This window comes from Cucurbita pepo, chromosome LG02 (genome assembly GCF_002806865.2).
Source record: "Cucurbita pepo subsp. pepo cultivar mu-cu-16 chromosome LG02, ASM280686v2, whole genome shotgun sequence".
Taxonomy (NCBI): Eukaryota; Viridiplantae; Streptophyta; class Magnoliopsida; order Cucurbitales; family Cucurbitaceae; genus Cucurbita; species Cucurbita pepo.
The window spans coordinates 3,571,801-3,598,173 of record NC_036639.1 but is presented as its reverse complement, the minus strand read 5'-3'; the positions used below and the strand labels follow the sequence as shown (position 1 = coordinate 3,598,173).

At 36.4% G+C, this 26,373-nt stretch overlaps 5 protein-coding genes and 1 long non-coding RNA gene across 13 annotated transcripts; 5 read left to right on the top strand and 1 right to left on the bottom strand.

Moving 5' to 3' along the window:
• Window positions 1–643: 643 nt before the first annotated feature.
• LOC111787857 (cysteine-rich and transmembrane domain-containing protein WIH1-like) lies at window positions 644–2,141 on the top strand. The gene is made up of 3 exons (XM_023667930.1): window positions 644–752; window positions 843–1,002; window positions 1,906–2,141. The coding sequence occupies exons 1-3, from the start codon at window positions 731–733 to the stop codon at window positions 1,949–1,951; spliced, it is 228 nt and encodes a 75-aa protein (XP_023523698.1). The 5' UTR covers window positions 644–730; the 3' UTR covers window positions 1,952–2,141.
• Window positions 2,142–3,383: 1,242 nt separating this feature from the next.
• LOC111787856 (60S ribosomal protein L27-like) lies at window positions 3,384–4,180 on the top strand. Its single transcript, XM_023667929.1, has one exon. The coding sequence runs from the start codon at window positions 3,458–3,460 to the stop codon at window positions 3,863–3,865; it is 408 nt and encodes a 135-aa protein (XP_023523697.1). The 5' UTR covers window positions 3,384–3,457; the 3' UTR covers window positions 3,866–4,180.
• A 429-nt stretch (window positions 4,181–4,609) lies between these two features.
• Window positions 4,610–12,661, bottom strand: LOC111787855 (gamma aminobutyrate transaminase 3, chloroplastic-like). 2 transcript variants are annotated; one of them, XM_023667928.1, is made up of 20 exons: window positions 12,522–12,647; window positions 10,853–10,995; window positions 10,652–10,736; window positions 10,462–10,534; window positions 10,275–10,372; window positions 9,514–9,542; window positions 9,345–9,437; window positions 8,338–8,411; window positions 8,213–8,251; window positions 8,055–8,143; window positions 7,887–7,963; window positions 7,729–7,803; window positions 6,697–6,744; window positions 6,533–6,616; window positions 6,360–6,447; window positions 6,215–6,293; window positions 5,758–5,848; window positions 5,598–5,676; window positions 5,404–5,519; window positions 4,610–4,902 (listed from the first exon to the last, which is right to left on the bottom strand). In XM_023667928.1, the coding sequence occupies exons 4-20, from the start codon at window positions 10,476–10,478 to the stop codon at window positions 4,828–4,830; spliced, it is 1,251 nt and encodes a 416-aa protein (XP_023523696.1). In that variant the 5' UTR covers window positions 10,479–10,534; window positions 10,652–10,736; window positions 10,853–10,995; window positions 12,522–12,647; the 3' UTR covers window positions 4,610–4,827. The 2 variants fall into 2 exon arrangements, with proteins under 2 accessions (XP_023523696.1, XP_023523695.1); XM_023667927.1 differs by lacking the exon at window positions 9,514–9,542 and having other exon boundaries at window positions 12,522–12,661.
• Window positions 12,662–12,770: 109 nt separating this feature from the next.
• LOC111787854 (protein FAR1-RELATED SEQUENCE 2) lies at window positions 12,771–17,211 on the top strand. Of its 4 annotated transcripts, XM_023667923.1 has the most exons (9): window positions 12,771–13,067; window positions 13,479–15,589; window positions 15,688–15,723; window positions 15,825–15,899; window positions 16,059–16,118; window positions 16,202–16,276; window positions 16,364–16,502; window positions 16,580–16,618; window positions 16,732–17,211. In XM_023667923.1, the coding sequence occupies exons 2-7, from the start codon at window positions 13,508–13,510 to the stop codon at window positions 16,376–16,378; spliced, it is 2,343 nt and encodes a 780-aa protein (XP_023523691.1). In that variant the 5' UTR covers window positions 12,771–13,067; window positions 13,479–13,507; the 3' UTR covers window positions 16,379–16,502; window positions 16,580–16,618; window positions 16,732–17,211. The 4 variants fall into 4 exon arrangements, with proteins under 4 accessions (XP_023523691.1, XP_023523690.1, XP_023523693.1 ...); XM_023667922.1 differs by having other exon boundaries at window positions 12,771–15,589; XM_023667925.1 differs by having other exon boundaries at window positions 12,816–15,589; window positions 16,358–16,502.
• Window positions 17,212–20,379: 3,168 nt separating this feature from the next.
• LOC111789295 (VQ motif-containing protein 22-like) lies at window positions 20,380–21,106 on the top strand. Its single transcript, XM_023670014.1, has one exon. The coding sequence runs from the start codon at window positions 20,380–20,382 to the stop codon at window positions 20,980–20,982; it is 603 nt and encodes a 200-aa protein (XP_023525782.1). The 3' UTR covers window positions 20,983–21,106.
• Window positions 21,107–22,362: 1,256 nt separating this feature from the next.
• LOC111788979 lies at window positions 22,363–26,182 on the top strand. Of its 4 annotated transcripts, none has more exons than XR_002814249.1 (8): window positions 22,363–22,487; window positions 22,620–22,710; window positions 23,110–23,193; window positions 23,806–23,889; window positions 24,102–24,365; window positions 24,827–24,913; window positions 25,189–25,274; window positions 26,013–26,182. It is a non-coding gene; the product is annotated as an uncharacterized LOC111788979 (long non-coding RNA). The 4 variants fall into 4 exon arrangements; XR_002814250.1 differs by having other exon boundaries at window positions 25,153–25,274; XR_002814247.1 differs by having other exon boundaries at window positions 25,131–25,274.
• The last annotated feature ends 191 nt before the right edge of the window (window positions 26,183–26,373 follow it).

Below are 26,373 nucleotides of genomic sequence, written 5' to 3'. Positions count from 1 at the left end.
GCACATTGCCCCGTGTCTGACTCTAATACCATTTGTAATGATCCAAGTTCACCGCGCACAACGTCTTTGCTGGCACAGCGCCTCGTGTCTACTCCCTTCGAGGAACAGCCTCCTCGCTGGCACATTGCCCGGTGTCTGACTATGATACCATTTGTAACGACTCAAGTCCATCGCTAGCAAATATTGTACTCTTTGGGCTTTCTCTTACGAGTTTCCCCTCAAAGCTTTAAAACGCATATGCTAGTAAAGGTTTCAACACCTATATAAATGGTGTTTCGTTCACCTCCAACCAATATGGGATATCACAATTTTTATTGCATACGTAAAATATTATTAAAATCCAATTTTTTTTCTATAAATAAATTATTGTTAAAAAAGAGAGCTGAAATTACAAAAATAGATCTTAAATACCAAAATATGAAATTTAACAAAAATAAATAAAAATAAAAATCCAAAAGAAAAATATTTTCCCAAAAAGAAAAAAAAGACAACAGAATTACCAGCTTTCTCTCTCTATATCCCTACATAGAAAGAAGAATATACTTTCTCTCTCCTAACTTCTCTCTTCCCTTCACGCGGTACCGCCGCCCCTGGTCGGAGCCTCTCCCACACCACTCTCTCCGCCCCCTCCAAATCTCTCTCCCCTATATATACACACACATATCCACAGAGTGTATCAAACAAACTTAAAACGTAAATTATTTTCTAATATAATTTTTATTTTCTGAAGATGAGTTCCGCTCAGCCTGCAGGTGATTGATCGCTTTCATATTATATATTTTTTATTTTAATTTATAATATTTTTTATTTTATTTTTTTTAATTTTTTTTTGGTTTGTGTAGAAGTTTATCCTCCACCCTCCACCGCGCCACCCAGTTATGCAGCTCCGCCGCCGGCGGGGTATCCGGTAAGATACGGCGGAGACGTCTCTCCACCTGCTCCTGTTCCTGCTCCGGCTGTGACCAAGTCTAGAGGCATGGCCGAGGGCTGTTTGGAAGGCTGGTAATTTTCCTTCATCTAAACCCACCCTTCTAAATTAATAAATACTATTTTTATTGCATATTTTAATTAAATTCATATAAATAAAAAATTTATGAATTGAAAATAATATAAATTTATTGATATTTATTTATTTATTTATCCTCACTTTTTAAAATTAAATTTTTAAATTTTTGTTTCAAAATATATATTAAAATTGAGTAGTAAATATTAATTTAATGTTTGAAAATGAATAAGGAGACGTTTTACATAATAACCTGATTAAATTAATAAAATATTTTGAAATTTATGTGACAAAAACATCTATCAACTTTTAAACGTTTAAATAATATCCTTAAATTAAATATATATATATATATATATATATATATATATATATATATATATATAATATTCTTAAATTTAGGAAGAAATTAAAAAATATTCATTAATTTTAAATATAATTGGTTAATATTTTGTTTAAAAAATATTATTAAACTCTTGTCAAAATATTTAAAAAATATCTTTAAATTTTTTTAAAACTTTCATTAATACTTTTAATATTTTTTAAAACTTTTATAATATATTTTTAAAAGAAAATTTTAATAAATATTTTTAAAATACTAATAAATTTTTAAATGTAACGGTTATTTTTAAAATTTGATAGATATTTTTTAATATATTATTAAGAAAAAAAAATAAACAACTATCAATAAAAAACTAACTAGATAACGGTATTTTAAGATGAAATGGGGTATTTTTTTTTTTTTTATTATTAATTTAGCCTATTAATATTTTACTTTTATTGAAAATAAATTTAAATAAATGACTCGAACAACTCGAAATAAATTAATTTAAAATTAATATTGAATAATATATATATAATTTTTTAAAAAAATTTAAAAAAAAAAATATTTTGGAATGCAGTTGTGCGGGGTTGTGCTGTTGCTGTGCATTGGAAACATGCTTCTAGTCACGTGAAGGAATCAGAGATGGGATGGCTCTCAAGTCCCAACCTAAGTTTTTTTTTTTTTTTTTTTTTTTTTTTTTTTTTTTTTTTTTTTTTTTTTTTTNTTTTGGATTATCAGTTGTAATAATAAATTGGGTGTTGAAGACTACAAAACTGCTTATGAAACTATATTCACTTTGTGTGTTTTTATTCTTTTAGTTTTATTTTATTTTATTTTATTTTATTTTTTTTATTTATTTATTTATTATTATTATTATTATTATTGTGAATTACTACCCTAAATTGACTTTGAACCTTGGATTTTGTAAAAATAATAATAATAATATATTTTATTTTTTGAAAATATTTTAAGCTTTCAAAATTTCATTAATACTTTAATTTTTTTAAAAAAACAAAAGTTTTATTAATATTTTTAAACTTTAAAAACACATTTACAATTTTTTTAATAGCTTTTAATTTAAAAAATTTGTGGGAGAGGAAAACAAAATACGGTTATAAAGGTGTGGAAACATTCGCCTAACAAACGCGTTTTAAAGCTTTGAAGAGAAGCCCAAAATGGAAAGCCAAAAAAAGACAATATTTGCTAGCGGTAGATTTGGGTCGTTACAAATGGTATTAGAGCCGAACACTGGATGATGGTAGCTAACCTTCTCGCTCTTCCTCGAAGGGGTAGACATGAGGCAGTGTGCTAGTAATGCACTGTGTGATTGGTACACATGTCGTATGAATGGTTGTAGCTGAGCTTCCATTAGGTTATAATTTTGCGAACGTAATTATTAATAGATTACAAACCTCTTCAACTCTTCGATTTCTCGAGGTCATCGTCCCTTAAGGTTAGAAGTGGGTGAAAACCGAACAAAATCGAGAAAATTAAGTTATTAAAAATGGGAGAAAAGAAAAAAAAAAAAAAAAAGTCCTTGGAAGAGTCGAGAGACTTTAGAGACCTCTCATCCCATTTCTATGGCTAATCGTACGATGCTTGTGAGGGGACTGGCTTTCGAACTGACTCCTCCCTGAATGAATCCGGATACCAAACCACAGAGGAGTCGGACTTTTGACGGGCCAACCCTTTTTTATGCGTCGCTTTACCGTGAAGGGAAAGTGAACTTTGCTCCTCTATGCTCCCGACGCTCCTGTAGTTTGCGAGAAGGAAAAAGGACTCATGGTTTCTTGCATCCAAAATAAATCCATTTAAAAATAATTTATTATGTTTAGTTCTAATTTGTTTATTTTTTGTAATATCTAAAATCTTCTAATATTTTTCAATTCAATGGTGCAAAAACAGTAATGGGCCCAATTAAGCCCATTTGACAAGTGAGGCCCAATAAGGCCCAATTATACACAAGCTATAAAAAGCCCAATAGTGAATGTCTTCATTTAAGGCCCAGATTCAAATATAAATAGGGTTTCAGTTGTGCCGCTTATAAATAAGCTGTTCTGCTAACAGGTTCTAGGGTTTATGATCTCATCGTCGTCTACAGGTTAATCGAAGCTCAAATCGGGTTTAAAATGGTGAAATTTATAAAGCCGAACAAGGCAGTTATTGTTCTTCAAGGCCGATTCGCCGGCCGTAAGGCTGTGATTGTCCGCAACTTCGATGACGGAACCCGCGATCGGCCCTATGGCCATTGTTTGGTTGCAGGGATGAAGAAGTACCCGAGCAAAGTGATTCGTAAAGATTCGACGAAGAAGACGGCGAAGAAATCGAGAGTGAAGGCTTTCATCAAGCTTGTGAACTACCAGCACATAATGCCGACAAGGTACACGCTCGACGTTGATCTCAAGGATGTGGTTAATGCGGATTGTTTGCAGTCGAAAGGCTCGAAGGTTGTGGCTGCGAAGGAGATCAAGAAGAGGTTGGAGGACAGGTTTAAGACTGGGAAGAACAGGTGGTTTTTTACCAAGCTTAGGTTCTGAGGAAATTGTTTCGAGGATTTGGAGGTTTTTCTTTCATCTTGTTTTAAATTTTGGAAGTACATTTTAAATTATCAATCATCCATTGTTTGGTGCGATGATACTAAATTTTGTTGATCTTCTCTAAGCCCTAAATGGGTGGAACGAGGAAGAATCTAATTGAATGATCTGAATCGTTCGATCTCTTTTAAACGCCTCACATTTGGATACAATTTCAATTTCTGATTCTCGATGAACGCAATAGGATCTTTGTATGATCAAATGGCATTGCTGATCACACATACAAGTACAACTGGGTAAATTCCTTCCCATTGCTTTAACTTTGTGGCATTCATGTGTTATTTTATATCAACTACAGATTCCTCCTCCATTATCTACTTGTTTGTGTTCAGGGTGGCTAAGGGCTGAATTTTCTTTGTTTTTCCTCTGTGATCATAAGGATTGTTTGACTTTCTTAGATTTGGATCGCCTTTTGAGGTTGGTTGTCTTTCAATTCCTTACAATTTGCGAAATTGTTCTTTAGAAGTTCTGAAATTATTTTCCATCTGAACAAAATTCTTTTAAAATAAAGCATCTCTTAACCATTTCCAAATGACACGCAAGTTTTTAGAACTGCTTTTAAGAGTTCATTGGGGATCGGAAGCCATGGTTTTTCTGATTTGAAGAAAGAAACAGGGATGATTTCTAAGGAAAGAGTTATTGTGGTGATCTATGAATCATAGTTATGTATTTGTAATGATTTTGATATATTTTTGAACCTTCAAAGAAGTTCAAGGGTGTTATATAAGTTATGAAGGTTCAAAAACACTTCAATATGATAATCTACACACTCCAATATGATTAAAGCCGTGATAATTTACAACACTCCAATGTGATTTCTTCTGTGTTCCTTATTCTCAAACAATTGGAGTAAACTAACTTTTCCACATTATCGATTAGGCTAGGTGTCGGTTGAACTGGTTGAACTACTCCGCTCGGGATTTGAGTTCCTTCACCCTTTCTTCAGTATCCTTCAATGCTTTCCCATAGATGCTTATAAGCTGCAAATGATACCATTTTCAGGATTAGAACACTCTACGTTCATATTACACTCATTTTTATTTACTTAGAAGCTCTATTATTCTAAAAACAACAAATTTGGATCACATCAACCTAACTAAATATGTTCATTTACGGGGCCTGATTAGACCCACCTCATATGGAAATTTACTAAACCGAGCTAAGTTGAACATTATATTATACTTTTGCTTATAAAATATTATTGAATTTAATATGATGTTTTATACTTTTTAATAGAAATTAAATATAGGGAAAAAATTTCCCGTATCCATGGAAAATCCCCACCTCGACCTCTATAAAAATAAATGTGAAGGGAAAGTCCCTATCTCCGCTCCCGCTCCGTGGATATCTCTAAGCTTAACCCATTCCTTCATTTCAAACTTCATTGCCCTCATTAGTTGAGGAACTATTTCTGGAATTCTTTGATCACAGCCAATAACTTAATGGAAGAATGTAGGAATGTAAGAATGTGTATGGTGTACCTCATCAACTTCTTGAGGTGAGATTATGAAGGGAGGACTCATCATTATGCTATCACCGGCTACGCGTATTAACATTCCATGCTTCTCACACATTGCTCCAAAATATGCACCTATCCCTGTTCATCACATTCAAACACTTTCTAACAATATGATTCCAATATTGATGGAAACTTTTCACAACACAACTTACATACCCCATTCAGGAGGAAATGGATTGTTGGGTGATTTGTTATCTGTGAATTCTGTGCCTAAAACCAATCCCGTCCCTCTTATCTGCAAAAAACACAGACCAAACGAGCTGACACGACCAAACGTTTTGTAGCCACGAGAAAGAAACGATTACTCGAGCTATACCTCTCCTATGATGGGACTGTTAGAGAAGGCTTTTACACCATCTTGAAACCTCGGAGCGATGTTCTTTACTTGCTCGACGATATTTCTCTCTCTATGAAGAAAAACACATTACACAACATAGAACACCAAAATGTTTAGTATAGTTAGTGTAACAGCCCTACCGTTAGTAGATATTGTCCTCTTTGAGTTTTCCCTCAAAGTTTTTAAAACGCGTCTAGTAAGGTCTTATAAAGAGTGTTTTGTTCCCCTCTCCAACCGAGGTGGAATCTCACAATCCACCCCCTTAGAGGCCCAGCGTCCTCACTGGCACTCGTTTCCCTCTCTAACCGAGGTGGGATCTCACAATCCATCCCCTTAGGGGCCAGCGTCCTCACTTACACTCGTTTCCCTCTCCAATTGATGTGGGATCTCATAGTTAGTCATTCATAACCGGGGAGGACTAGCAAAATCTTCATACCTGTAGATCTTCAGTGTTTCAATTGCCACAGCACAAGCAACAGGATGTCCAGAATATGTGAATCCATGGGAAAAAGTACCTGAATGAAAAGACGATCAATTCGTCGTTTCGAGGATATTTTCGGTTGCCCCAGTGACGAACTTACCAAGCTTGTTGCTTTGAGAGTGTATGACATCTGAGACTTCAGGGCTGACAATGACAGCACCAATAGGCATATATGCAGAAGAAAGAGCCTGCAAAAATAAGCATTATAAAGAAATATGTTCTTCTCAGGCTCTAAACGAGCTGTGTTGAATCTCGGAAATAGCCCGACTTCACCTTAGCTGTCGATACCAAATCTGGCTTAATATCGTACTTATCGCATCCAAACATCGCCCCGAGCCTTCCGAAACCACAAATAACCTATGGCAGGGAAGAGCTTATAGGGCATTGGGTAAGAGAAGTGAAAAAAGGTATGAAGGCAGCTAGTAATAGAGCATTACCTCATCTGCAATGAAAAGAATGTCATATTTCTTCAGCACAGCTTGGACCTGCTCATGAGGTTAGAAACCAGTGAATAATTTTCAACCATTTTGTAACGGCTCAAACCCACTGCTAGCAGATATTGTCTGCTTTGGCCCGTTACGTATCGTCGTCTCACGATTTTAAAACGCGTCTACTAGGGAGAGGTTTTCATACTCTTATAAGGAATGCTCCATTCCCCTCTCCAACAAATGTGAGATCTCACAATCTACCCCCCTTGGGGGCTCAATATCCTCATTGGCACACCGCCCGATGTTTGACTCTGATACCATTTGTAACATCCCAAGCCCACCGCTAGCAGATATTGTCTGTTTTGGTCCATTACGTATCACTCTCAACCTCATGGTTTTAAATCGCGTCTACTAGGGAGAGATTTCCACTCTTATAAGGAATGCTTCGTTCCCCTCTCCAACCAATGTGGGATCTCACAATCCACCCCCCTTGCGGGCCAGCATGCTCGTTGACACACTGCCTGGTGTATGGCTCTGATATCATTTGTAATAGCCAAACCCCATCGCTAGCAGATATTGTCTGCTTTGGTCCATTACGTATCGTCATCAGCTTCACCGTTTTAAAACGCGTCTACTAAGTAAAGCTTTCCACACACTTATAAGGAATGTTTTGTTCGCCTCTCCAACCAATGTGGGATCTCACAATCCACCCCCCTTGGGGGCCAGATCCTCGCTGACACACCACACCGCCCAATGTTGGACTCTAATACCCATTTGTAACAGCCCAACCTCACCACTAGCAAATATTGTCCACTTTGGCCCGTTACGTATCGCCATCAGCCTCATGGTTTAAAACGCGTCTACTAGGAAGAGGTTTCCACACCCTTATAAGAAATGTTTCGTTCCCCGCTCCAACCAACATGGGATCTCACACTTTTCTTTTCTTTCGTTCTTATTTTTATATTTTTGAAGCAACGAAACTCTAGAAGTACTCATGATTATGCATCTAAACAACAGCTCGTAAAGAAAGTGGCAGCTTACTTTATCAAAATAAGTTGCAGGAGGAAGTATCACACCACCAGCTCCCATGACAGGTTCAGCAATGAAGGCAGCAATCTAAAAGAACCAAAGGTTAGAAACACTAAAGATTATCAGCAGACGTCAAATATTCGAACTCTAGTTAACTTCGGTGAAATCACCGTCTCGGGTCCTTCCGTGAGAATAAGACTCTCTAAATTCTTAGCTAATCTCGACGAGAACTCTTCCTCGGTTTCACCTGTCACATCACTGTCATATTTAGCATTGTAAGAGCAATAATATCAACCGTGTAACAACACGTCTAATAAAATACCGCAGTTCGGTACTACCAGGAAGACGATAACGCCAGTAGTGAGGACAGTCCGTGTGCAGTACGAACGGAGCAGGAAGATCAAATTTCTGATGCAATGCTGGAAGACTAGAATAAGATTTGCCAAGTTATTAAAGTTTTCTTAGTCTTAGTAGCTATTTTTTATTATTGGCATACCCTGAAAGACTAGCTGATATCAATGTGGAACCATGGTACCTAAGATTGCAAAGATAGCAAAGACTTGGATGAGTACAATGAGTAGAGCGTGTTTGAAAAGAGCGTTAGATAACGAACATACTTACGATTTTGAACGAGCGATGATTTTCTTCTTGTTCGGTCGCCCGAGTGCGTTATTATAATACCAAACCAGTTTTACCTACACGAGTTAGAAAATGATGCATACGCAGCTGAGCTCATTGCATACGAAGATCAATTGAACTGACGTGGGATCTCACAACTCGGTTGGGGAGGAGAACAAAGGGTTCTTTATAAGGGTCTGGAAACCTCTCCCTAACAAACGTGTTTTAAAAACCTTGAGGGGAAGCCCGAAAGGGAAAGCTCAAAGAGGACTATTTGCTAGCGGTAGGCTTGGCCCATTACAAATGGTATCATAGTCAGACACCGGGTGATGTGCCAACGAAGAGGCTGAGCCCCAAAGGGGGGTGGACACGAGGCGGTGTGCCAACAAGGACGTTGGGCCCTGAAGGGGGTGGATTGAGGCGTCCCACAACAACTATAACCACCACCTATAAAAAGTAACTACTCATCATGAGTATTTATTATTATACTCAACGCAAGCATCACTAAGGTTATAATATCTTTCTCTGGCAAAAGTCGAATAACAAAAGTATGAAAAAAAGGGGGGCCCATGTGAAGCAGACCATCAACCAGATATTACCGAAGGCAAGAACGGTCTGTACCAGTATGGGGGCACGGATTTTAGGCTCCCCCCTCTCGTATGCCATCGGTTAGGTAAGAAACAAGCTAAGGTTTATGCGAGAGTGGCAAGAATTGGGTAAGATCTTGGAAGGACGTGCTAGCGGATTTGCCCTACACTCGGGTCACGAGATTCCATTCTGGTTTCTGAGTCCCAGAAGCTCGAAGCATCTCAGCTATGAAGATGAAGAGACACTCCTAGTTACCAAGTGGCCCGTCCCACACTAGTACAATTACATTCAGTTCAACTGGACACTGAATGACCGTATTTTACGGTTTCGTATTTACCTGATCTCTTTTCCTTCGGTAGCTCGATAAAAGGTAATAAAATTTTCATGGTAACAATGTAGAGTAAAGGTGAAAAAAAAGGCACCTGAGTATCATTTGCTTCTGATCCACTGTTTGAAAAGAACACCTTCGCCATTTTCCTTGCAGTAAAAATTTCCAGTATTTCTTTTGCTAGATCCTGCAACAGACAACAAGATTACGCTCCTGCATTTTCGACATCTCTTTGATAAATGAATCTCAATGAATCATGTCACCCGTTCTCCCGAAGTTACGGGGCTCGAACCTGGTCAGGCGGTGGAAACTACCATCAAAATAGTGCTAGTTGATTAGAGTTACTTCGAGGCAACATAACAATATTCCTTTAGACTCGACATTAATTCGAGGAAAGAGGGGTTCGGGCCATGAACCAGCTTGGGGTGAGCTTCCTTGATATGAAGGTGGGAAAGTGGTCGGGAATTGTTTTGGTAAAGGTAAAATCATGAAGTTTTTACAATATTGTTACGTCGGTTGCAACAGTTATCATTAAACTTCAGACATCTCAAGTTTTGTATTTTTCCAGATATTGTCCGCTTTGGCTTGTTACGTATTGCCGTCAGCCTCACAGTTTTAAAACTCGTTTTTTAGAACCGTGAGGTTGACGGCTATACGTAATAGACCAAAGAGAACAATAATTGCTAACGGTGGGCTTGAACTATTACAAATGATATCAGAACTAGACACCAGGCAGTATGTCAGCGAGGACGTTAGGCCCCCAAGATGGATGGATTGTGAGATCCCACATCGGATAGAGAGGGGAACGAAACATTCCTAATAAGGGTGTGGAAACCTCTCCCTAGTAAACACGTTTTACAACTGTGAGGTTGATAGTGATACGTAACGGACCAAAGTGGACAATATCTGCTAGCGGTGAGCTTGGACTGTTATATCAATTCATTCTTTTTAAGTGAACTTTCATGTCATAGCATGTAATGGTAAGAATTTTAAGTAGCTTCATACTAAGAAAGGAATACAATACCAAAGACGGTTTCGTTGTGCGATTCCAAAAGGAATGGTAAAATGGCAATGTATTCAGCTGTGCCATCGCTGCAGCAACAAGCCGAGGCTCGCTTCCCCCTGCCGATATTCATACACGACTCGAAAGACTTAATATACGAAGCTAGACACGAAAAGCCATTATATAAGATCGGGAGCAGTAAGAGTACCTAAGGATGTGCACCATAAACCAGCAAGCGAGTCGAGATATTTCTTCCCGTTAACGTCGTAAACATAGGAACCCTGTAGCCATGATAAATCACCACGACAAATATTATCACGTGGGGACGGAAGGTCCTCATGGGATTGCCAGTTTTTAGAAAAAAACGACGATGAAAAAGACGAAACGTGAAGAAATACCTTCGATTTTGCTATGACCAAAGGATTCAAATCAGCAGCCTGCCAACCAGCAGTGAAAGGTGCAAGCATATCATGGCCTTTGAAACTGGGATTTGATACGTAAAATATATGAGATAACGAGCGTTTTCGAATCGAAAATGTTTCAAGTAGATGAATATTTTCTTGATCATATATAATATTATCACGGAGACTCGAAGTTACCCTTGACCGTTCCTTGAACCAGTACTCGAATTGTCCCTCTGCAATGATGCTTCTGTTCCATATGGGTGGCTAAGTGATTGAACCTGAATGAGCCGCTCACAAGAGTTTCTAAGCGCAGAAGCATCTTTTGCACTGGAACCAACCTGGAAACGGTTTAACCAAAGCATATCATACGAGTTACATTCAAAAACTCGCGTGTTAACTTGAACATAGCTCAATTAGTTAGAACATTTGAGGTACTAGCATGGAGTCTCGTTTCCTTCTGCCGACACGAGAAGGAAAGAAACCACCAAATCCCCTAACTTCAGAACATAAACTAATAAAGGATTGTTTTGTAACGTCTTTTTTGGGCTTTTCCTTTCGGGGTTCCTCTCAAGATTTTAAAACGTGCCTATTAGGAAGAGGTTTCCACACCCTTATAAGGAATGTTTTGTTCCCCTCTCCAACCAATGTGGGATCTCAGAATCCACCCCCTTAGAGGCCCAGCCTCCTTTTTGGCACATTGTTCGGTGTCCAGCTCTGATATACCATTTGTAACAACTTAAGCCTACCGCTAGCAAATATTGTTCTCTTTGGGCTTTCCCTTTTGCGATTCTCCTCAAGATTTTAAAACGCGTCTACTAGAAAGAGGTTTCCACACCTTTATAATGAATGCTCCGTTCCCCTCTCCAACCAACGTGGGATCTCACAATCCACTCCCCTTGGGGGCTCAACGTCCTCGTTGGCACACCGCCCTTTTTTACGTCTCCATGTCCCTCCCGTGTGGCAACATGGGGGAGAAAAAAGGAAAGAGAGGAATGAGGTTTCTCTCGCTTTTAGCATAGCAGGCCCCAACGGGAGGCTCGCACGACGGGCTATTAGTTCAGTGGTAAAGCGCACCCCTGATAATTGTGTCGTTGTGCCTGAGCTGTGAGGGTTCTCAGCCACATGAATAGTTCAATATGCTCATCAACGCCTGACCTTGAGATGTGGATCATCCAAGGCACATTAGCATGACATACTTCTCCTATTTGAATCGGGGTTTGAAACCAAACTTCTCCTCAGGAGGATAGATGGGTTGATTCACGTATCTCACAATCCAGCCCCCTTGGAGGCCCAACGTCCTCGTTGGCACACCTCTCGGTGTCGGGCTCTGATACCATTTGTAACAACTCAAGCCCGATATATTGTCCTTTTCCTTTTGGGATTCCCCACAAGGTTTTAAAACCACATCTATTCGGGAGAGGTTTCTACACTCTTATAAGAAATGCTTCGTTCCCCTCTCCGACCAACGTGAGATCCATTAAGGATTACTTCCCCTTTTATCTCTCCAAACAGCTCTATATAGTTATATCCTTCACTAATTTGTACGGTTGAACTTTGGAAATGACATGAAATGAATACAACTTCCATGTATTCCACAGGGTAGGAAGCTAGCATGGTGTTCTCTAATGGCGGGGGAGATAAATGCATATAAAAGAAGACAAGTCGCCTCATCAAGATCATACTTCCAACAAATCCCCCTCTGCCAAAAGATTAAATCTCTAAACTACAGAGTTCAACTACCCCACCATTCAAGAACACCATAAACATGATTCGCAGTAAGTTCCGGAAAAAAAATGGATCAACCAAAAACACAGAAGAGGAAACAAGATGATCAAATTTGAAAAGGGTAGTGATGATCTGAAACCTTGGGTTTGATGATCGTACGAAGCAGATGGTTGAACCCCATTTCTTGTTCTAGGCCAAGCACTCAAAATGTTGTTCCTGTGCAAGCAAAGAAAGAAAGAGCAGTTGGTGAGCAAGTTCTTCTATAAGAAGAAGATGCTTTCGGCCGATTACATATCTATTTGTAGAACAGTTAGTTTTATGAATGATTTTGTCTCGAAAACGTCAAATTTTAGCTATTAATCTGTAAAGTTGCTTGATTAGTCGGTTAATTGTAATTATTTTTATATAAATTACGAATTTAGTACACTTTTGTGTATATATACATTTTGATTTGACGGACGTGTTTAATTTTTCGTCTGGATCCGACCCAAATGGAGCGTATTCGGCAATAGCCCGGATTGGTTGCTCCGTTCATCTTTCCGGCGAAAAGCGATGATAATCCGGCGACGAAGGAGCTTCGAATTAAGCCTCGGCGGCAATGGAATCTCCCGTCGATTCTTCTTCTTCTTTTTTAGTTCGTTTTAATTTCTGCAGCGCCGCATCACCTGGTCTCGCCCCTTCCGAGGTAATTGATTCAGGAATTTCAACTTATTAGGGTTCTTGCGTTTCTTCTTTTCATCTGAGGCTTCGATTTGTAATCTGAATCTCCATTAAATTGCGGCATTTCGTTTCTTTGTGCTTCTGTATATCTACTTCTTGATTTTACTTGTTCTTGCTGCTAGACTTGATGGAATTCAAGTTTATATAAGAACGTATTGTGGATTTGAAACTTAGAACTTAGGGATTTCGGAGTATGGAAATTAAAAATTGAGAAATTCTTCAGCTGTATAAGCATGAACTATGAACAGATATCAAAACTTCAAGCTCCTTGATCTAAAATAGTAGATCAATAGCTGAGATCTGTATCACAATGTAAATTATTTCTGCTTCTTCAAGAACTTGATAGCTACAGAGCCTCATCCTTGTGTACTCTCAGGGGCCTATTCAATCTTTTACATTTTCCTCATGGATATAGACCTTGAGCTGCCTTCCAGTGATCAAGAAAGGTTAGGCATCATTGATAGTAAAAATGATGGCATGGATTTGGATCAGACACATGGTGAGGGAAGGGCTGCAAATTCTCCTACAAGGGCTGAGCTAAGTCAGGGAGTGTCAATTCCAAATACCGAAACTAGTAGTGTTCGGGATCAGATGGATATCGTTAATGTGGGAATAAATCATATCATGGGGCCAGCATTTGAACCGAAAATCGGCTTGGAGTTCGAGTCGAAGGAAGAAGCATATTCATTTTATAGAGAATATGCTAGATTTGTTGGATTTGGCATCACAATAAAAGCAAGCAGACGCTCTAAAAGATCTGGAAAGTTCATAGACATTAAGATTGCTTGCTCTCGATTTGGAAGCAAGCGAGAGTCGACTACAACCGTCAAGCCTAGACCGTGTATGAAGACGGGCTGTGATGCTAGCATACACATCAAGAAAAGGGAAGATGGAAAATGGTTTGTTCATGCTTTTATAAGAGAGCATAACCATGAGATTTGTCCTGATGATTTCCTTTATGCTTTAAAGGGAAAGAACAAAAACCCGGATATCGTTGCTTCTGAGAAGAACGGTTTGCAGTTGGCTCTAGACGAGGGAGACGTCCATTTGATGCTCGAGCATTTTATGCATATGCAAGAAATGAATCCCAATTTCTTCTATGCTGTAGATTTCAACCAAGAAAAGCAGCTGAGAAGTGTCTTGTGGGTGGATGCAAAAGCAAGGCATGATTACAAGAACTTTAGTGATGTGATCTTATTTGATACTCATTACATAAGCAGTGGATATCAAATTCCTTTTGTTCCTATTGTTGGAGTCAATCATCATTTTCAGTATGTCCTGTTTGGAGGTGCACTGATTGGTGATATGGCTACTTCAAGTTTTATTTGGTTAATGAAGACGTGGCTCAAAGCGGTGGGCGGTCCTGCTCCAAGCGTGGTCTTGACCGATCGAGAATCGTTCTTGAAAGAAGCTGTTGCAGATGTATTTCCCAAGGCAATGCATTTGTTCTCTTTGTGGCACATACTAACACGAGTTCGTGAAAAACTAGGAAAGATTATAGATCAGAACAGAAATTTTATGGAAAGCTTTGATAAATGCATTTATGGATCTTGGAGGGATGAAGAATTTGAAAAGAAATGGTGGGAAATGGTTGAGAAATTTGAAGTAAGGGAGAATGAATGGCTTCAGTTACTGTTTGATGATCATAAGAAATGGGTGCCATCATATGTGAAGAACTATTTTTTGGCTGGAATGTGTACGAGTGAACGATCGGGGAGCGTGGCTTCGTTTTTTGACAATTATATAAGTAAAGAAACTACGTTCAAGGAGTTTGTTGAACGATCTGAGATTTTCTCCAAAGATATGCTCGAGTTGGAAGCTGATGCTGATTTTGAAACTCGGCACCAAGAACCTGCCTTGAAATCTCTCTCTCCTTTCGAGCAACAAACGGCGACCATCTACGTGACGACGATATTTAAGAAATTCCAGTTGGAGGTAGTGGGTGCAGCTTCATGTCGAGTGCACGAACAAACCGAAGATGGAGCTATTGTAACATACCAAGTTGATGATCTGGAAGAGCAGCAGAAGTTCCTGGTAGCTTGGAATAAAGCAGAATTGGATATACGTTGTCGATGCCGTTCTTTCGAGCATAGAGGCATCCTTTGCAGACATGCTATCCTTGTTCTTCAGGTTTCTGGTGTAACGAGCATCCCACAGAAATATGTTTTGAAACGTTGGACGATAAGTGCAAAGGTCAGGCTAAGTGAATCATCAAATCGACTTCATTACCGAGTGGCACGTTTCAACCACCTTTGCAAACAAGCCATTCGACTAAGTGAAGTCGGGTCTTTATCTCGAGAAACGTATGATATTGCATTTGACGCATTAGAGGACGTATTGAAACAGTGTGTTTTTGTGAACAATTCTAACAAGAGCTTTGCAGAAACAAATATGGTTTCTGTTGGTTTTGTTGACGTCGAAGAAGATGATTGTGGCGAAGATATGGCCAAGTCGTCTCGTAAAAAGAAAACGATAAAAAAAGGCAAGGTGAGTCGGTACGTGCTTCTGGCTAGACAGCATTGTATAGTCTCTATCTGTGTATTCTGTACTAAACATCTGTATACTCTCCTGTTTCTGCCTATCAGATCACCAAGCAGGCACGGTACAAAACGTCGGAGGCGGTATGTTCGATGCAGTTGTGCTAGAATTTGTGCAAAGTGTTTTCATTGTAGATGGTATTGTTCTTACAAATTCTCTCCTCTGGGTTCGTTCATTCGTGCAGGAAGTCGATTCGAGAGCGGCTGCACTCGATGGCTGCACAAATTCACAAATTCGTCTCAAAGCTATGCAGAGTTTGGTATGGTTGATGATACTTAGGATCATAATCTTCTTTAAGAAATATGAACCTTAGTTCGACTTTCTGAAGATCCTCTTTAAGAAATATGAACCTTAGTTCGACTTTCTGAAGATCCTCTTTAAGAAATATGAACCTTAGTTCGACTTTCTGATTCTTCAGGATCAATCTCCTTCGGTTGTAGCTCGTGTCGGTCCATGTGACGATAGACAAACAATACAGGTACTAGTCTAATATTCAGTAACCAATGCTAGATCATACGACACGGTTCAATTCGTCAACTTAATATATTCCTTATCCTTTAGTCCCTAGGACAGCTTAACCCGAGGGAACCGGGTGCGCTAGGGCGGTTTGACATTGAAAATAATCTGCAAGATATGGTATGCCTTCGATTATGTGTATTTTTCGACGATTTCATTTCGGATTCTCCATTAGCAGAGATGTAATTGTTTTCGCTCTAGGAATAGCTCGACGATGCCTAGCCCCAGACTCGCATAAACGACACGTCAGTTCATGTTCGAGATAGATGCCTATCGGGTTAGCTAAAACAAGAACAGGACAACCTTTGCATACATAAAACCAATTTTCAGCTGGAAATTTTTGTTGGTATGGTCTAAATCTTAGTTCATGTTTTGTTCTGTTCCTTTTATTTTGGTCTTATGTTCTTTTTATTTTATGTGCAGGCAAAGCATTTTCCTTGTCACAAAGCTGCAATTAATAAAGTAAATATCCACATCATACTTTAAGAAAACTTTATGGTTTTAGTAATTTTGTCTTGTTTTTTTAATTACTTTTTAATTTAGAATTTAGCTGATTAACTGGTGACCCGATTCAGATGAGGATTCAACACTTGATGGTCTTGATATTCTCTTACATCCCCTAACGACATGGTCACGGATCGCTCTCATTCGCATATGGTCTCGGTTCATTCGTGTATCTTAGGAGGTCACTCAACATAAAATTGCTCCACGAAGTTCGTATGATTGAGCCATCGAAAATGAAAGGGTACCTTGTTAGTATATATATGTATGTCTTTCAATTTTTTTTTAGCTTTTCTTAGCTGTCATATTCTCATAATCGCTCTCATCCATGTTATCCATGGTCATATGCTCGTTTCAAACTTCTTTTACTTCCTTTCATATTAGTTAGGCATTTACTATTCTTGTTGGTGTATGACCGTTCACCAAAATCATGTCGACACTCGTCAGGGCTAAAATGTCTTAGAATGTACTATAGGGGATGTGACTAGCTGTCAATTATTCTTATCTGGGTTATATGTTATCAAAGCTACAGTTACTCATTCATTTTTAGCCTATAACATTGCTCATTGTCTCATAATTTTTTTTTTTTTTTTTTTTTNCTTGATCATTCGTCAAAATTGTCTGCCAAGTTCAATTTTCTCACAGTTGAACAAGTGTTGTACAACCACAAGAGTATAATTGTGACACTAAATAGCACGCTATAAACATGAGCCGTCGGCATCATATACTCAACAAACCAGTGGACTCGTTCAATTTCTTTACGAGCAGTCTCCCGACATGTGTTGGATTTGAACAAAATGATCCCGACTAAAGTAAACGTCCTTCATAAGTCAAGCTAATTTATGCTATACCTCAAATCAGCTCCCTAAAAAAGCAACATAAAGAAGATTAATTGGGTGATTAGTGGTAATGGATGTGATTAAGAAGCAAAGCAAAATCCCATTTGGGAAGAAGAGATTGGGTGTGAAAACAAAAGGGGTATGGTTTTGCAGAGCCGCAGCGGATTTGTTTGATGAGCGGACTTGGTCAAAGATCAGGCAAAAATAAATAATTAATTAAAAACCGACGAAAATATGAGCCCAATAATGTGGAAAAATCAGAAGAAACCAAAAAAAAAAAATAATAATAAATAAAATTAAAAAAATCAATCAGAAATTAATCAGCGTCCCACATCGATCGATTCATCACCAGGCGCATTGGTCAAAATAACGTGCGAATTTCTTTATGCTTAATAGCAACTTTGATTTCTTTTTCTTTTTTATTTTGTTCTTATTTGACTTTTTTTTTCTCTTCTTTTTATTATTATTTTTTTTAATTCTCTCCAAGCGGTGAAAGATGGTTGATGGAGAAAGTGTCCACAAGCCCATGCGAAATATATATATATATATATATATATAAAAGGGTTTATCGGGACACCTAAAGAGTGTTTGATTTGAGGGAATTACGGGCGTACACGACTTGAAAATGAAAGGTACTCCTTAAATGAAAGGGAATTTTAACGAGATGTGGAAGCTCAATGAAATTAAGGGTGTAATCGGGTCGGTTCGATATACGAGGTGGAAGAATAGAAACGATATTTCAAACATTGCAACGATGTCGGGAGGGTTTAGATTTGAAAGTATCAAAACTTAAAAAAAAAAACGTCAATATTTTTCATTAATATTAATTGTTTTTTTAGGTATTTTTAATATAATTTAAATTAAATAGAATGGAAATAGTAATAAATAAGTGGGGTTGTCATAATTAATTAATTAAGAAAGTTTAAAATTTAAATTAATATAATTATTAATTTCAAAATATTAAAATTGGGAAATTCTTGCTTGGTTGGTTTGAAGAAATTCATGCTATCCACATCTAAGTTCTTAAAACATTAATGTTTTTTAGAAGAAAAAAAAAAGTCATATTTTCTCTCTCCTATTAATAAAATTAGAAATCTTTCCTTTTTTGTACCGTACCTAATATAAAATTGGCTAAATTAATAAAAATAAATATTCATAAACTTAAAAAAATTTCGATATCTTTTTAATTTTTTTATAATAATTTTATTAACTGTTTTAAAAATATTCTTGAACTTTTAATAAATTTTCAAAAAGACCCTCAAATTTTACAAAATTTCACTAATACCCTTCAACTTAAAATAAAAAATATATGTACCGTTAGTATTATGTTTAAAAATTATCAATAATTTTAAAAGTAACATTAACCGCTTTTACTTTTATAAAAAATAAAAATAAAAAAAATAAATATTATCGTTAATATATAGGTGAAAATTGTGTGTGACGTCTAAATAAAAAGTAACTCGTTTTTTCTATTTTTTCCATTTTTGTAAACTAATTGAAAAGTAAAAGTAAAAAAAAAAACATGTTCTTTAAATTCATAAGATGAATTTAATTGGGTTATATTTGGCTGAATTTTCAACATTTGTGAACAATCTTTTGGAGATCTTTGATTTTAATCATATAATTAAATATAAAAGTTTGAAATATGTGCTTAGAGGTAAATTTGACTTCCATCTTTTCAATATTACTCAATTTTAATATTATTACTATTTACTATTTACTATTTTACTTTTTTTTTTATTATAACAAAAAGGAATTAATTATGTTTAATTGGTGACTCATTTCATATAAATTATATTTGAATTTTAAATTTTACTAATTAACTATAATTAAAATTTTATATATCTTTGATGGTAATTATTAAAATTAAATAAAATCAATAAGAAGGTATATTAGATGGATGTAAATTAAATTTTTTAATAATCTCAGTGTTGGATGAAAGTCCCACATCGAAAACTTAGTCATGTCAATAGAATCCTCAAATGGTACTGTGAGCCTTGAAGGCATAGTAAAAAATGACTAAGACTCCAAAAGAAAAATGAGTCGAGTCTCGATTAAGGGGAGACATACTTTGATCAAGGGGATGTGTTGGATGAAAGTCCCACATCGGCTAATTTAGAGAATGATCATGGATTTATAATCAAATAATACTATCTCCATTGGTACGAGACCTTTTGGGAAGCCCAAAGCAAAACCATAAGAGCTTATACTCAAAGTGTACAATATCATAGCATTGTGGAGAGTCGTGTTCATCTAACATGGTATCAGAGTCATACCCTAAACTTAGTCATGCCAATAAATACTATCTCCATTGGAATGGGACAGAACTTGTGCTAAAAGTAGACAATATCATGCCATTGTAGAGATACCATTGTGAAGAATTATTGTGAAGAGTCTGGTTCATATAACATAGTATTAGAGTTATGCTTTAAACTTAGTCATGTCAATAAATACTATTTCCATTGATACGAGATAAAACTTATACTCAAAGTAGATAATATCAAACGGTTGTGGAGAGTCGTGTTCTGTTAACACAGATATGTAAGAGTTATGAAACACTAAACCAAACATTCCCTTGATGTAAGCTTGGAGGAAGCATGCAGTGCACAGTGGCAACAGCAAAACTACTTTTTAAATCTCCCCTCCACGTGTCGCCCTCACGTGACATCCATAAAATAAAAAAAGAGTTTATATTATCATTTTAGTGTTTGGTCTTTTAAATAATTTAATCTTAGAAATTGTTAATTTATTTCGATTAATAAATATTTTAAAAAATAATTGCTAACCGCCCCCTCTAAACTTTGAAAATTACACCCACATACCCCCAAAGAATCTATATATACCAAAACCACCCTTCTAATTCAGCCACTTTCTTGCTTCCAGATGGCTGATCAATGGATTCGCATGTATCACCAAAACAACAATCAACAACTCTCCTTCAACCTTTCCGACCACCGTCAGCTCAATAACGACGACAATTCCGGGGTTGTTTCTGATTCCACCGTCGTCACCGCCGCTGTCTCCTCCGCTACAACGCTACCGACCTCCTCCGGTTTAATCCCAGATGGGGGCAGAGTCTCGAAGCCGGTTCGCAAGCGGACCAGAGCCTCTCGACGGACTCCAACCACTTTATTCAACACGGACGCGGCCAATTTCCGAGCCATGGTCCAGCAGTTCACCGGTGGTCCATCCAACAACGCTTCCAATTTTTCCACATTTGGCTTCCCTAGTAATTCCAACGCCGTTTTCGACCCCACCGTCGCCGCCTACCACCTCGAAGCTCCGCCGGTATTCCAATTCCAAAATCAACCTCCACCGCACGCGCCGCTGCAGCAACCGCCGTTTATGTTCTCGTTGGGGAATTCAGCGGCGAGTGAGACGTTTTTTCAACAGGGTGGGGGGTTGAGGAGTAATGATAGCAATGTTAATTACATGGGGCTGTTTGATGGGTCTTCGCCGACGGCTCAGAATCCTCGATCGGAGTGACTCCGGCACGGCGGCGGAATTATTGTTTTTTTTTTTTTTTTGGAGGGTGGGGAAAGTAGGGTGTAGAAGAAGTTAGGCACCGAAGTCGCCTACCGATAAATTATTCAAAGATACATTTTTTTAATTTTGACCAGGCGTAGATGTGATTAGAAAGTTGGTGCGTGCGGCACGTTTCTCCTTCGCACGTGTGAACTCCTTTTCCATTTCTTGAGTTCCACGTTTCCACTCTGTCCAATTGCCACGTTCGAACTCCACCCACCGTATACCACTTTGTTAATTATTATTATTATTTTGTATTTTTTTATTTGTACTTTTTATCACTCTTATGTTCCACCCTCAGAGACGTTCACACCCAAGAATATATATTAGATATTATATTTTAATATATTTTTTTTATGATTTGATTGATAATATATTTTATTTTATTTTTAATATTTAATTAATTTATATTTTTATAGGTATTAGTTGGTAGCTTGTATCATATTCAAACGTTATGAATATATATATACACTTTCGATTCTAATTATATTTCAAAATTTTCTTATTTTTTAAAATGATTTTTCTCTGCAAACTTCTTTTTAATGCATGATTTTATTTTTATACTATAATTTTTTTATTAAAAATAAATAAATAACTAATATAATAATTTTTAAAAAATCAAAATTGAATATATAAGTGATAATATTTATAAATTCTGATAATTTATTGTGTTAATTTTAATTTCGCAAAATTTAAATTTATTAACCAAAATAAAGTATAATAAATTGAATACAAAGTTATAAAAATGTGATTGTAAAAAAAAAGAAATTATAAATTAAAAAAATTGATTTATATATATATCTATATATATAAATTATTAAGTTACAAAAAAAATGAAGGAATAATTTTAATTTTCTAATATAATTACTATTAAAAATGGTAACATCATAACAAGTTTTATAATATTTTATAAAAAAAATATATTTAATTACTATAAATTCAAATTTTAATATGACAAGATTTTAGTGATATTTTATAAATTAAAAATAAAGTTAATTTGACGAGAATTGGGTGGAGAGGAAAGTATTTCGGTCCCCGACCCTATTTAGCTAATAAGGAGAATCTGACCGATTATATGGTATTTTTACCAATTTATTAGGTTCAAAATAAATAATGTATATTTCTTTTTAAAAAAATAAATAATATTGTTATAGTAAAATAATATATTTTTAAATATTTAATATCGACCTTAAACTATTAACAATGTGTGTAAATGTGCTAATTTTACAATTATTTTATTTGTCAAATATATAAGACGTTAGACGACGTCGTTTGGGCCCAACTCGTAAATGTATATATACGCTACCGCCTCGTCAGCGTGACAGAACAGTGGCGACTGATTTTCGCGGCAACAGGAAATACAGTTGCGATATCGCAGCCGATACTCTGCAATGCACGAGGGCCATCGTCGAGTTTGCCAAACCTTACTCGTTCTTGATCAATACTTCTGTCGTTAATTCTTCAAGGTTTGTTGATTTAATTCTTCATTCGCGCAAGTTTTGAAATCTGCTTATTTGATTTTGATTTTGATTTTCACTCGTGGATGTTCTTTTGTGATATCCATCACGCTACTGCTTCCATTCGCTCTTCCGGGATAGACTACGGGAAGCTGTTGATAAGGAATGGATGGAGTGGTTGCGCAGGGAACCTGCGAAAAATCTGCACCTAATTCCTTCTGGAGTTGTCTAGGTGCGTCTTTAATTGAAGAACATTGTTGGACTTGGATTTTATTTCCATTAGCTCGTTTTTGGACGTTTATAATTTTGTTTAGAAGCTATATTTGTCGAGCTCACTTGTAAGCCATTTATCCATGACAAAAGTTCGCAGGAAGTATTTGACTGATTTGATAATTACGCTCTCTCGTTGATCCATTATAAGTATTTTTTGGATATTGTTATATGACGTAATCCTCTAGATACATGTCAATTTTGACGTAATTGTTTGATTATCTGGATCTAAGTATAACATATATCAAATATTGATTTGTTCTTGTAGAGCATTTATTCATGGAAATGAGATCGATCATTAGTTGTAATATTATATTGTTTTTAAATTAGGTATTCTCTAAGATATTACGTTGTTGTACAGCTAATTCTTCGGAAGAATGCTGAGACTGTACATTGACAGATTGCTTTGAAGAAATTCAGTTTCAATTTCTGGGAAAATCAATATGTAAGGGATTGGATTTTATTATTACTATTACTACTATTATTATTATATAACAGATGCCATAAAGATTTCTGTCTAACCTCGTGTGTTTGCATCCTGAGCATATCAATTCAGCTATCGATTGATTACATGGATTTAGAAATAAGGACGCTGATTATTTTCATCCACTAACTCCATATCTAGGCGTGGTATCCACTAACTCCATAGATTTCTTATTAAATATTGGTACATTCTTAGGTGCACATATGATGTCTTTGACTAATTTTATTAAATAAAACTGTAAGTTATTAAATGGCAAGAACTCAGAAATGAAATATGGCTAGCGTAAAAAAATGCTGATGATTGCCATCTATGTGCCACTACGTGTCATAATGTATTTCCGAAATGCATCATTGACCCTGAAGTAGTTGCTGAGAAGTATCGGAGTTGTTGACTGTTCTCAGCATTGGCCACTAGGGAGTGTTTTGTTTGGAATATTGCTGATAGTTTAATCCATTTAAGGAATTTAAGACATTATGTGATAGAGCTTTCTGTTTTGTTTCTTGTTACGAGGGCACTTACTCTAATGTAGTGAAAACTAATTTTCTGATTTTCTGATCTGACAAAATCATTCAGGAATATTGGCCAGATTCACTAAAGGAATTTATCCGTACTTCAAGATCTGCTGCATTTCAACGTGAACAAGCAGACTTGCAGACGGTAGTACTTTTATGATATACAGATATCATACATGCTTAGTTGATGGATTTTGCTTGATTAGATAGATTTTCTGCCTATAGCAAGATAAGAAACATAAACTTGAAAATGGCGTAATATCGATTATCCACTAAGGTTTATATATTAAAAACTTGGATACATGGGAGGAAGGCATCTTTTTTAGTAGATCTAAAAACTTCCCTGACTTTGTGCAGCCTTGGATAAAGAAGAACCCGTTCCTTTTCTGGAACCTTGTTTGCAGTATTCAAACCTCCTTGATCTAGCCAAGCTAAAAATTTCATCTTTTTGGGCACTTATTTCCTCCAAAGAACATTTAAAGACTCAGATTCCAGCCATTATCAACCAAATTCCTGCATTCCTGAAACAATAAAGACTCAGATTCATTAAGATGAAAAAATGTCAGAAATTTCTGATATCGGTCTCCTCCAAGGATACAACAGAAATATCTCTTGAACAAGGTATTTTAGAATGTGTCCACGACCTTATCTTACTAAATATTTCTATAGATTTCCCCTCCCCTTTTCTTTTTTGTTAAACTGGGAAGTTTCTTCTTCTTCACCCCTCAACTTTTAGTATCTGGTCCCATTTGTATTCTTTTGTTGCGATTAGAATTATTTGTCACTAAGGAAAAGGATGGTAGGGTATTGACATTTAATCACCCTTTCTTACATGTGTGAAAAAAGTGATGTTTCAGGTTGATTTTATCCATTTCTTAGTTACACATTTGTGACTATTCTTGCATGTTCTACCTGGTTGGTGCATGGCTTCGCTTAACACTGTTCTTTCTCAAGGAATGAATCAAAAGAAAAAGCATGTAGTTATTGAATGATACTTTATGCTTGTATCAAGAACTTCTGTTTGTTCTCCCACGATGGACATCAGTTTCTATCATATTGTTGTTGCATCTTTCTCCTTTCAGGACAGGATTTAACAAAGGTACTATCTTCCACAATCTAAACCAGAAGTTTTGTAGACTGCAAGGAAGTAAAAGCAGTCATTAGTACTGGTACTATGACCTTTTTGTTTTTATTTTTATTTTTATATCAATTGGCTTTTTCATATAACTTAGTTTAATTGTAATTTGCCTTTAGCTTCAAGCATATTTTGAAGTAGCACTTAATCTGTAGATCTGTTATGCCTTTTCTTTTAANTTTTTTTTTTTTTTTTTTTTTTTTTTTTCTTTCTTTCTTTCTTTCTTTCTTTATTTATTTATTTTTGTGAAGGTTTTCTATAAATATTATCCAGAAGTTGTATCAACTTGCCTATCTGTTGGGTTTCAAGGAAAGGCTTTGCGACGTCAAAAGAAAAGGGAGGCTACAATATCTCCTCGCAGTGTCATGAACCTAAGCTCGAGGCATCACAATAAGGTATGAGGTAGTAAAGACTAGAGTGTCCTACCTTTCTGTTAATCAACGGCGTTCTGTTTGGGCCTAGTATTTCGTGCTGGAATGGAAGATGATAAGAGGGGTTAATGGGCTGTGCAACATAGCTTCAAAGCGTCCATGTGTTTATCTAATAGATAAAATACTACTAATGCAATTTTAACCGTTTCTTTCACCAGCAAAGTGTTCAAGTAACAATTCTCATCTATTTTGTTACCCTGAAAATATACTGCAGATCATATTCATGGGTTGCCAGTCAGCAACAATGCCTTTTCTCTTATTATTTCTGAAAATTGGAGTATGCAATGTGAACAGTCCAAATCTTCTGACAAATATCCTTTTGTTGAAAAGCTCTGTCAATCTGGATTAAATCGCCTTGGACTTCAATCTTTGCAGTATATGGATTATAATGAAATATGGATGCACAATGAGCCTTTTGCTGTGTGCATACTAAGTTCTTGTCGCTGTTATATAGGACTGATGATACAGTTAGTATCACATTTTTTTTGTGCCTTCTTATCATAGAATGTTTATTTAATGTCTTTTGAAAAAGAAAAAAAAATGCTAGATGGAGATCCTCCATAACCTCCTCCCCTGCCCCTCACCTCACTCAAAACCTCTGATATTAATGGAAATGATATGTATTTTTATGTGAATTTTTCTTGTCAAAATTATGTCACTGGCTCTTAATATTTCCCAATGTAACTAATAAATCTTATGCAGGGACTTATTTTCGCCTTATTGGTCTCCGAATTTTGATCGTACATACAATCGCTAGGAAAGTTGTTGCGGCATAAGATTTATTAGGAGAAAAGGTGTAACGACCTAGATCCACCGCTAGCAGATATTGTCCTCTTTGGGCTTTTCTTTTCGGACTTCCCCACAAGACTTTAAAACGCGTCTGCTAGGGAAAGGTTTCCACACCCTTATAAAGGGTGATTTGTTGTGGGACATCACAAAAGGTAATACATACTAGCCAATATAGCATTTTCTCCGAATTTTGATCTAAGAGATAGTTTTATAGCGGTTTGTTACTTCTTCTTCTTCTTCTTTTTTTTTTTTTTTAAATCAATAGTTATGTATG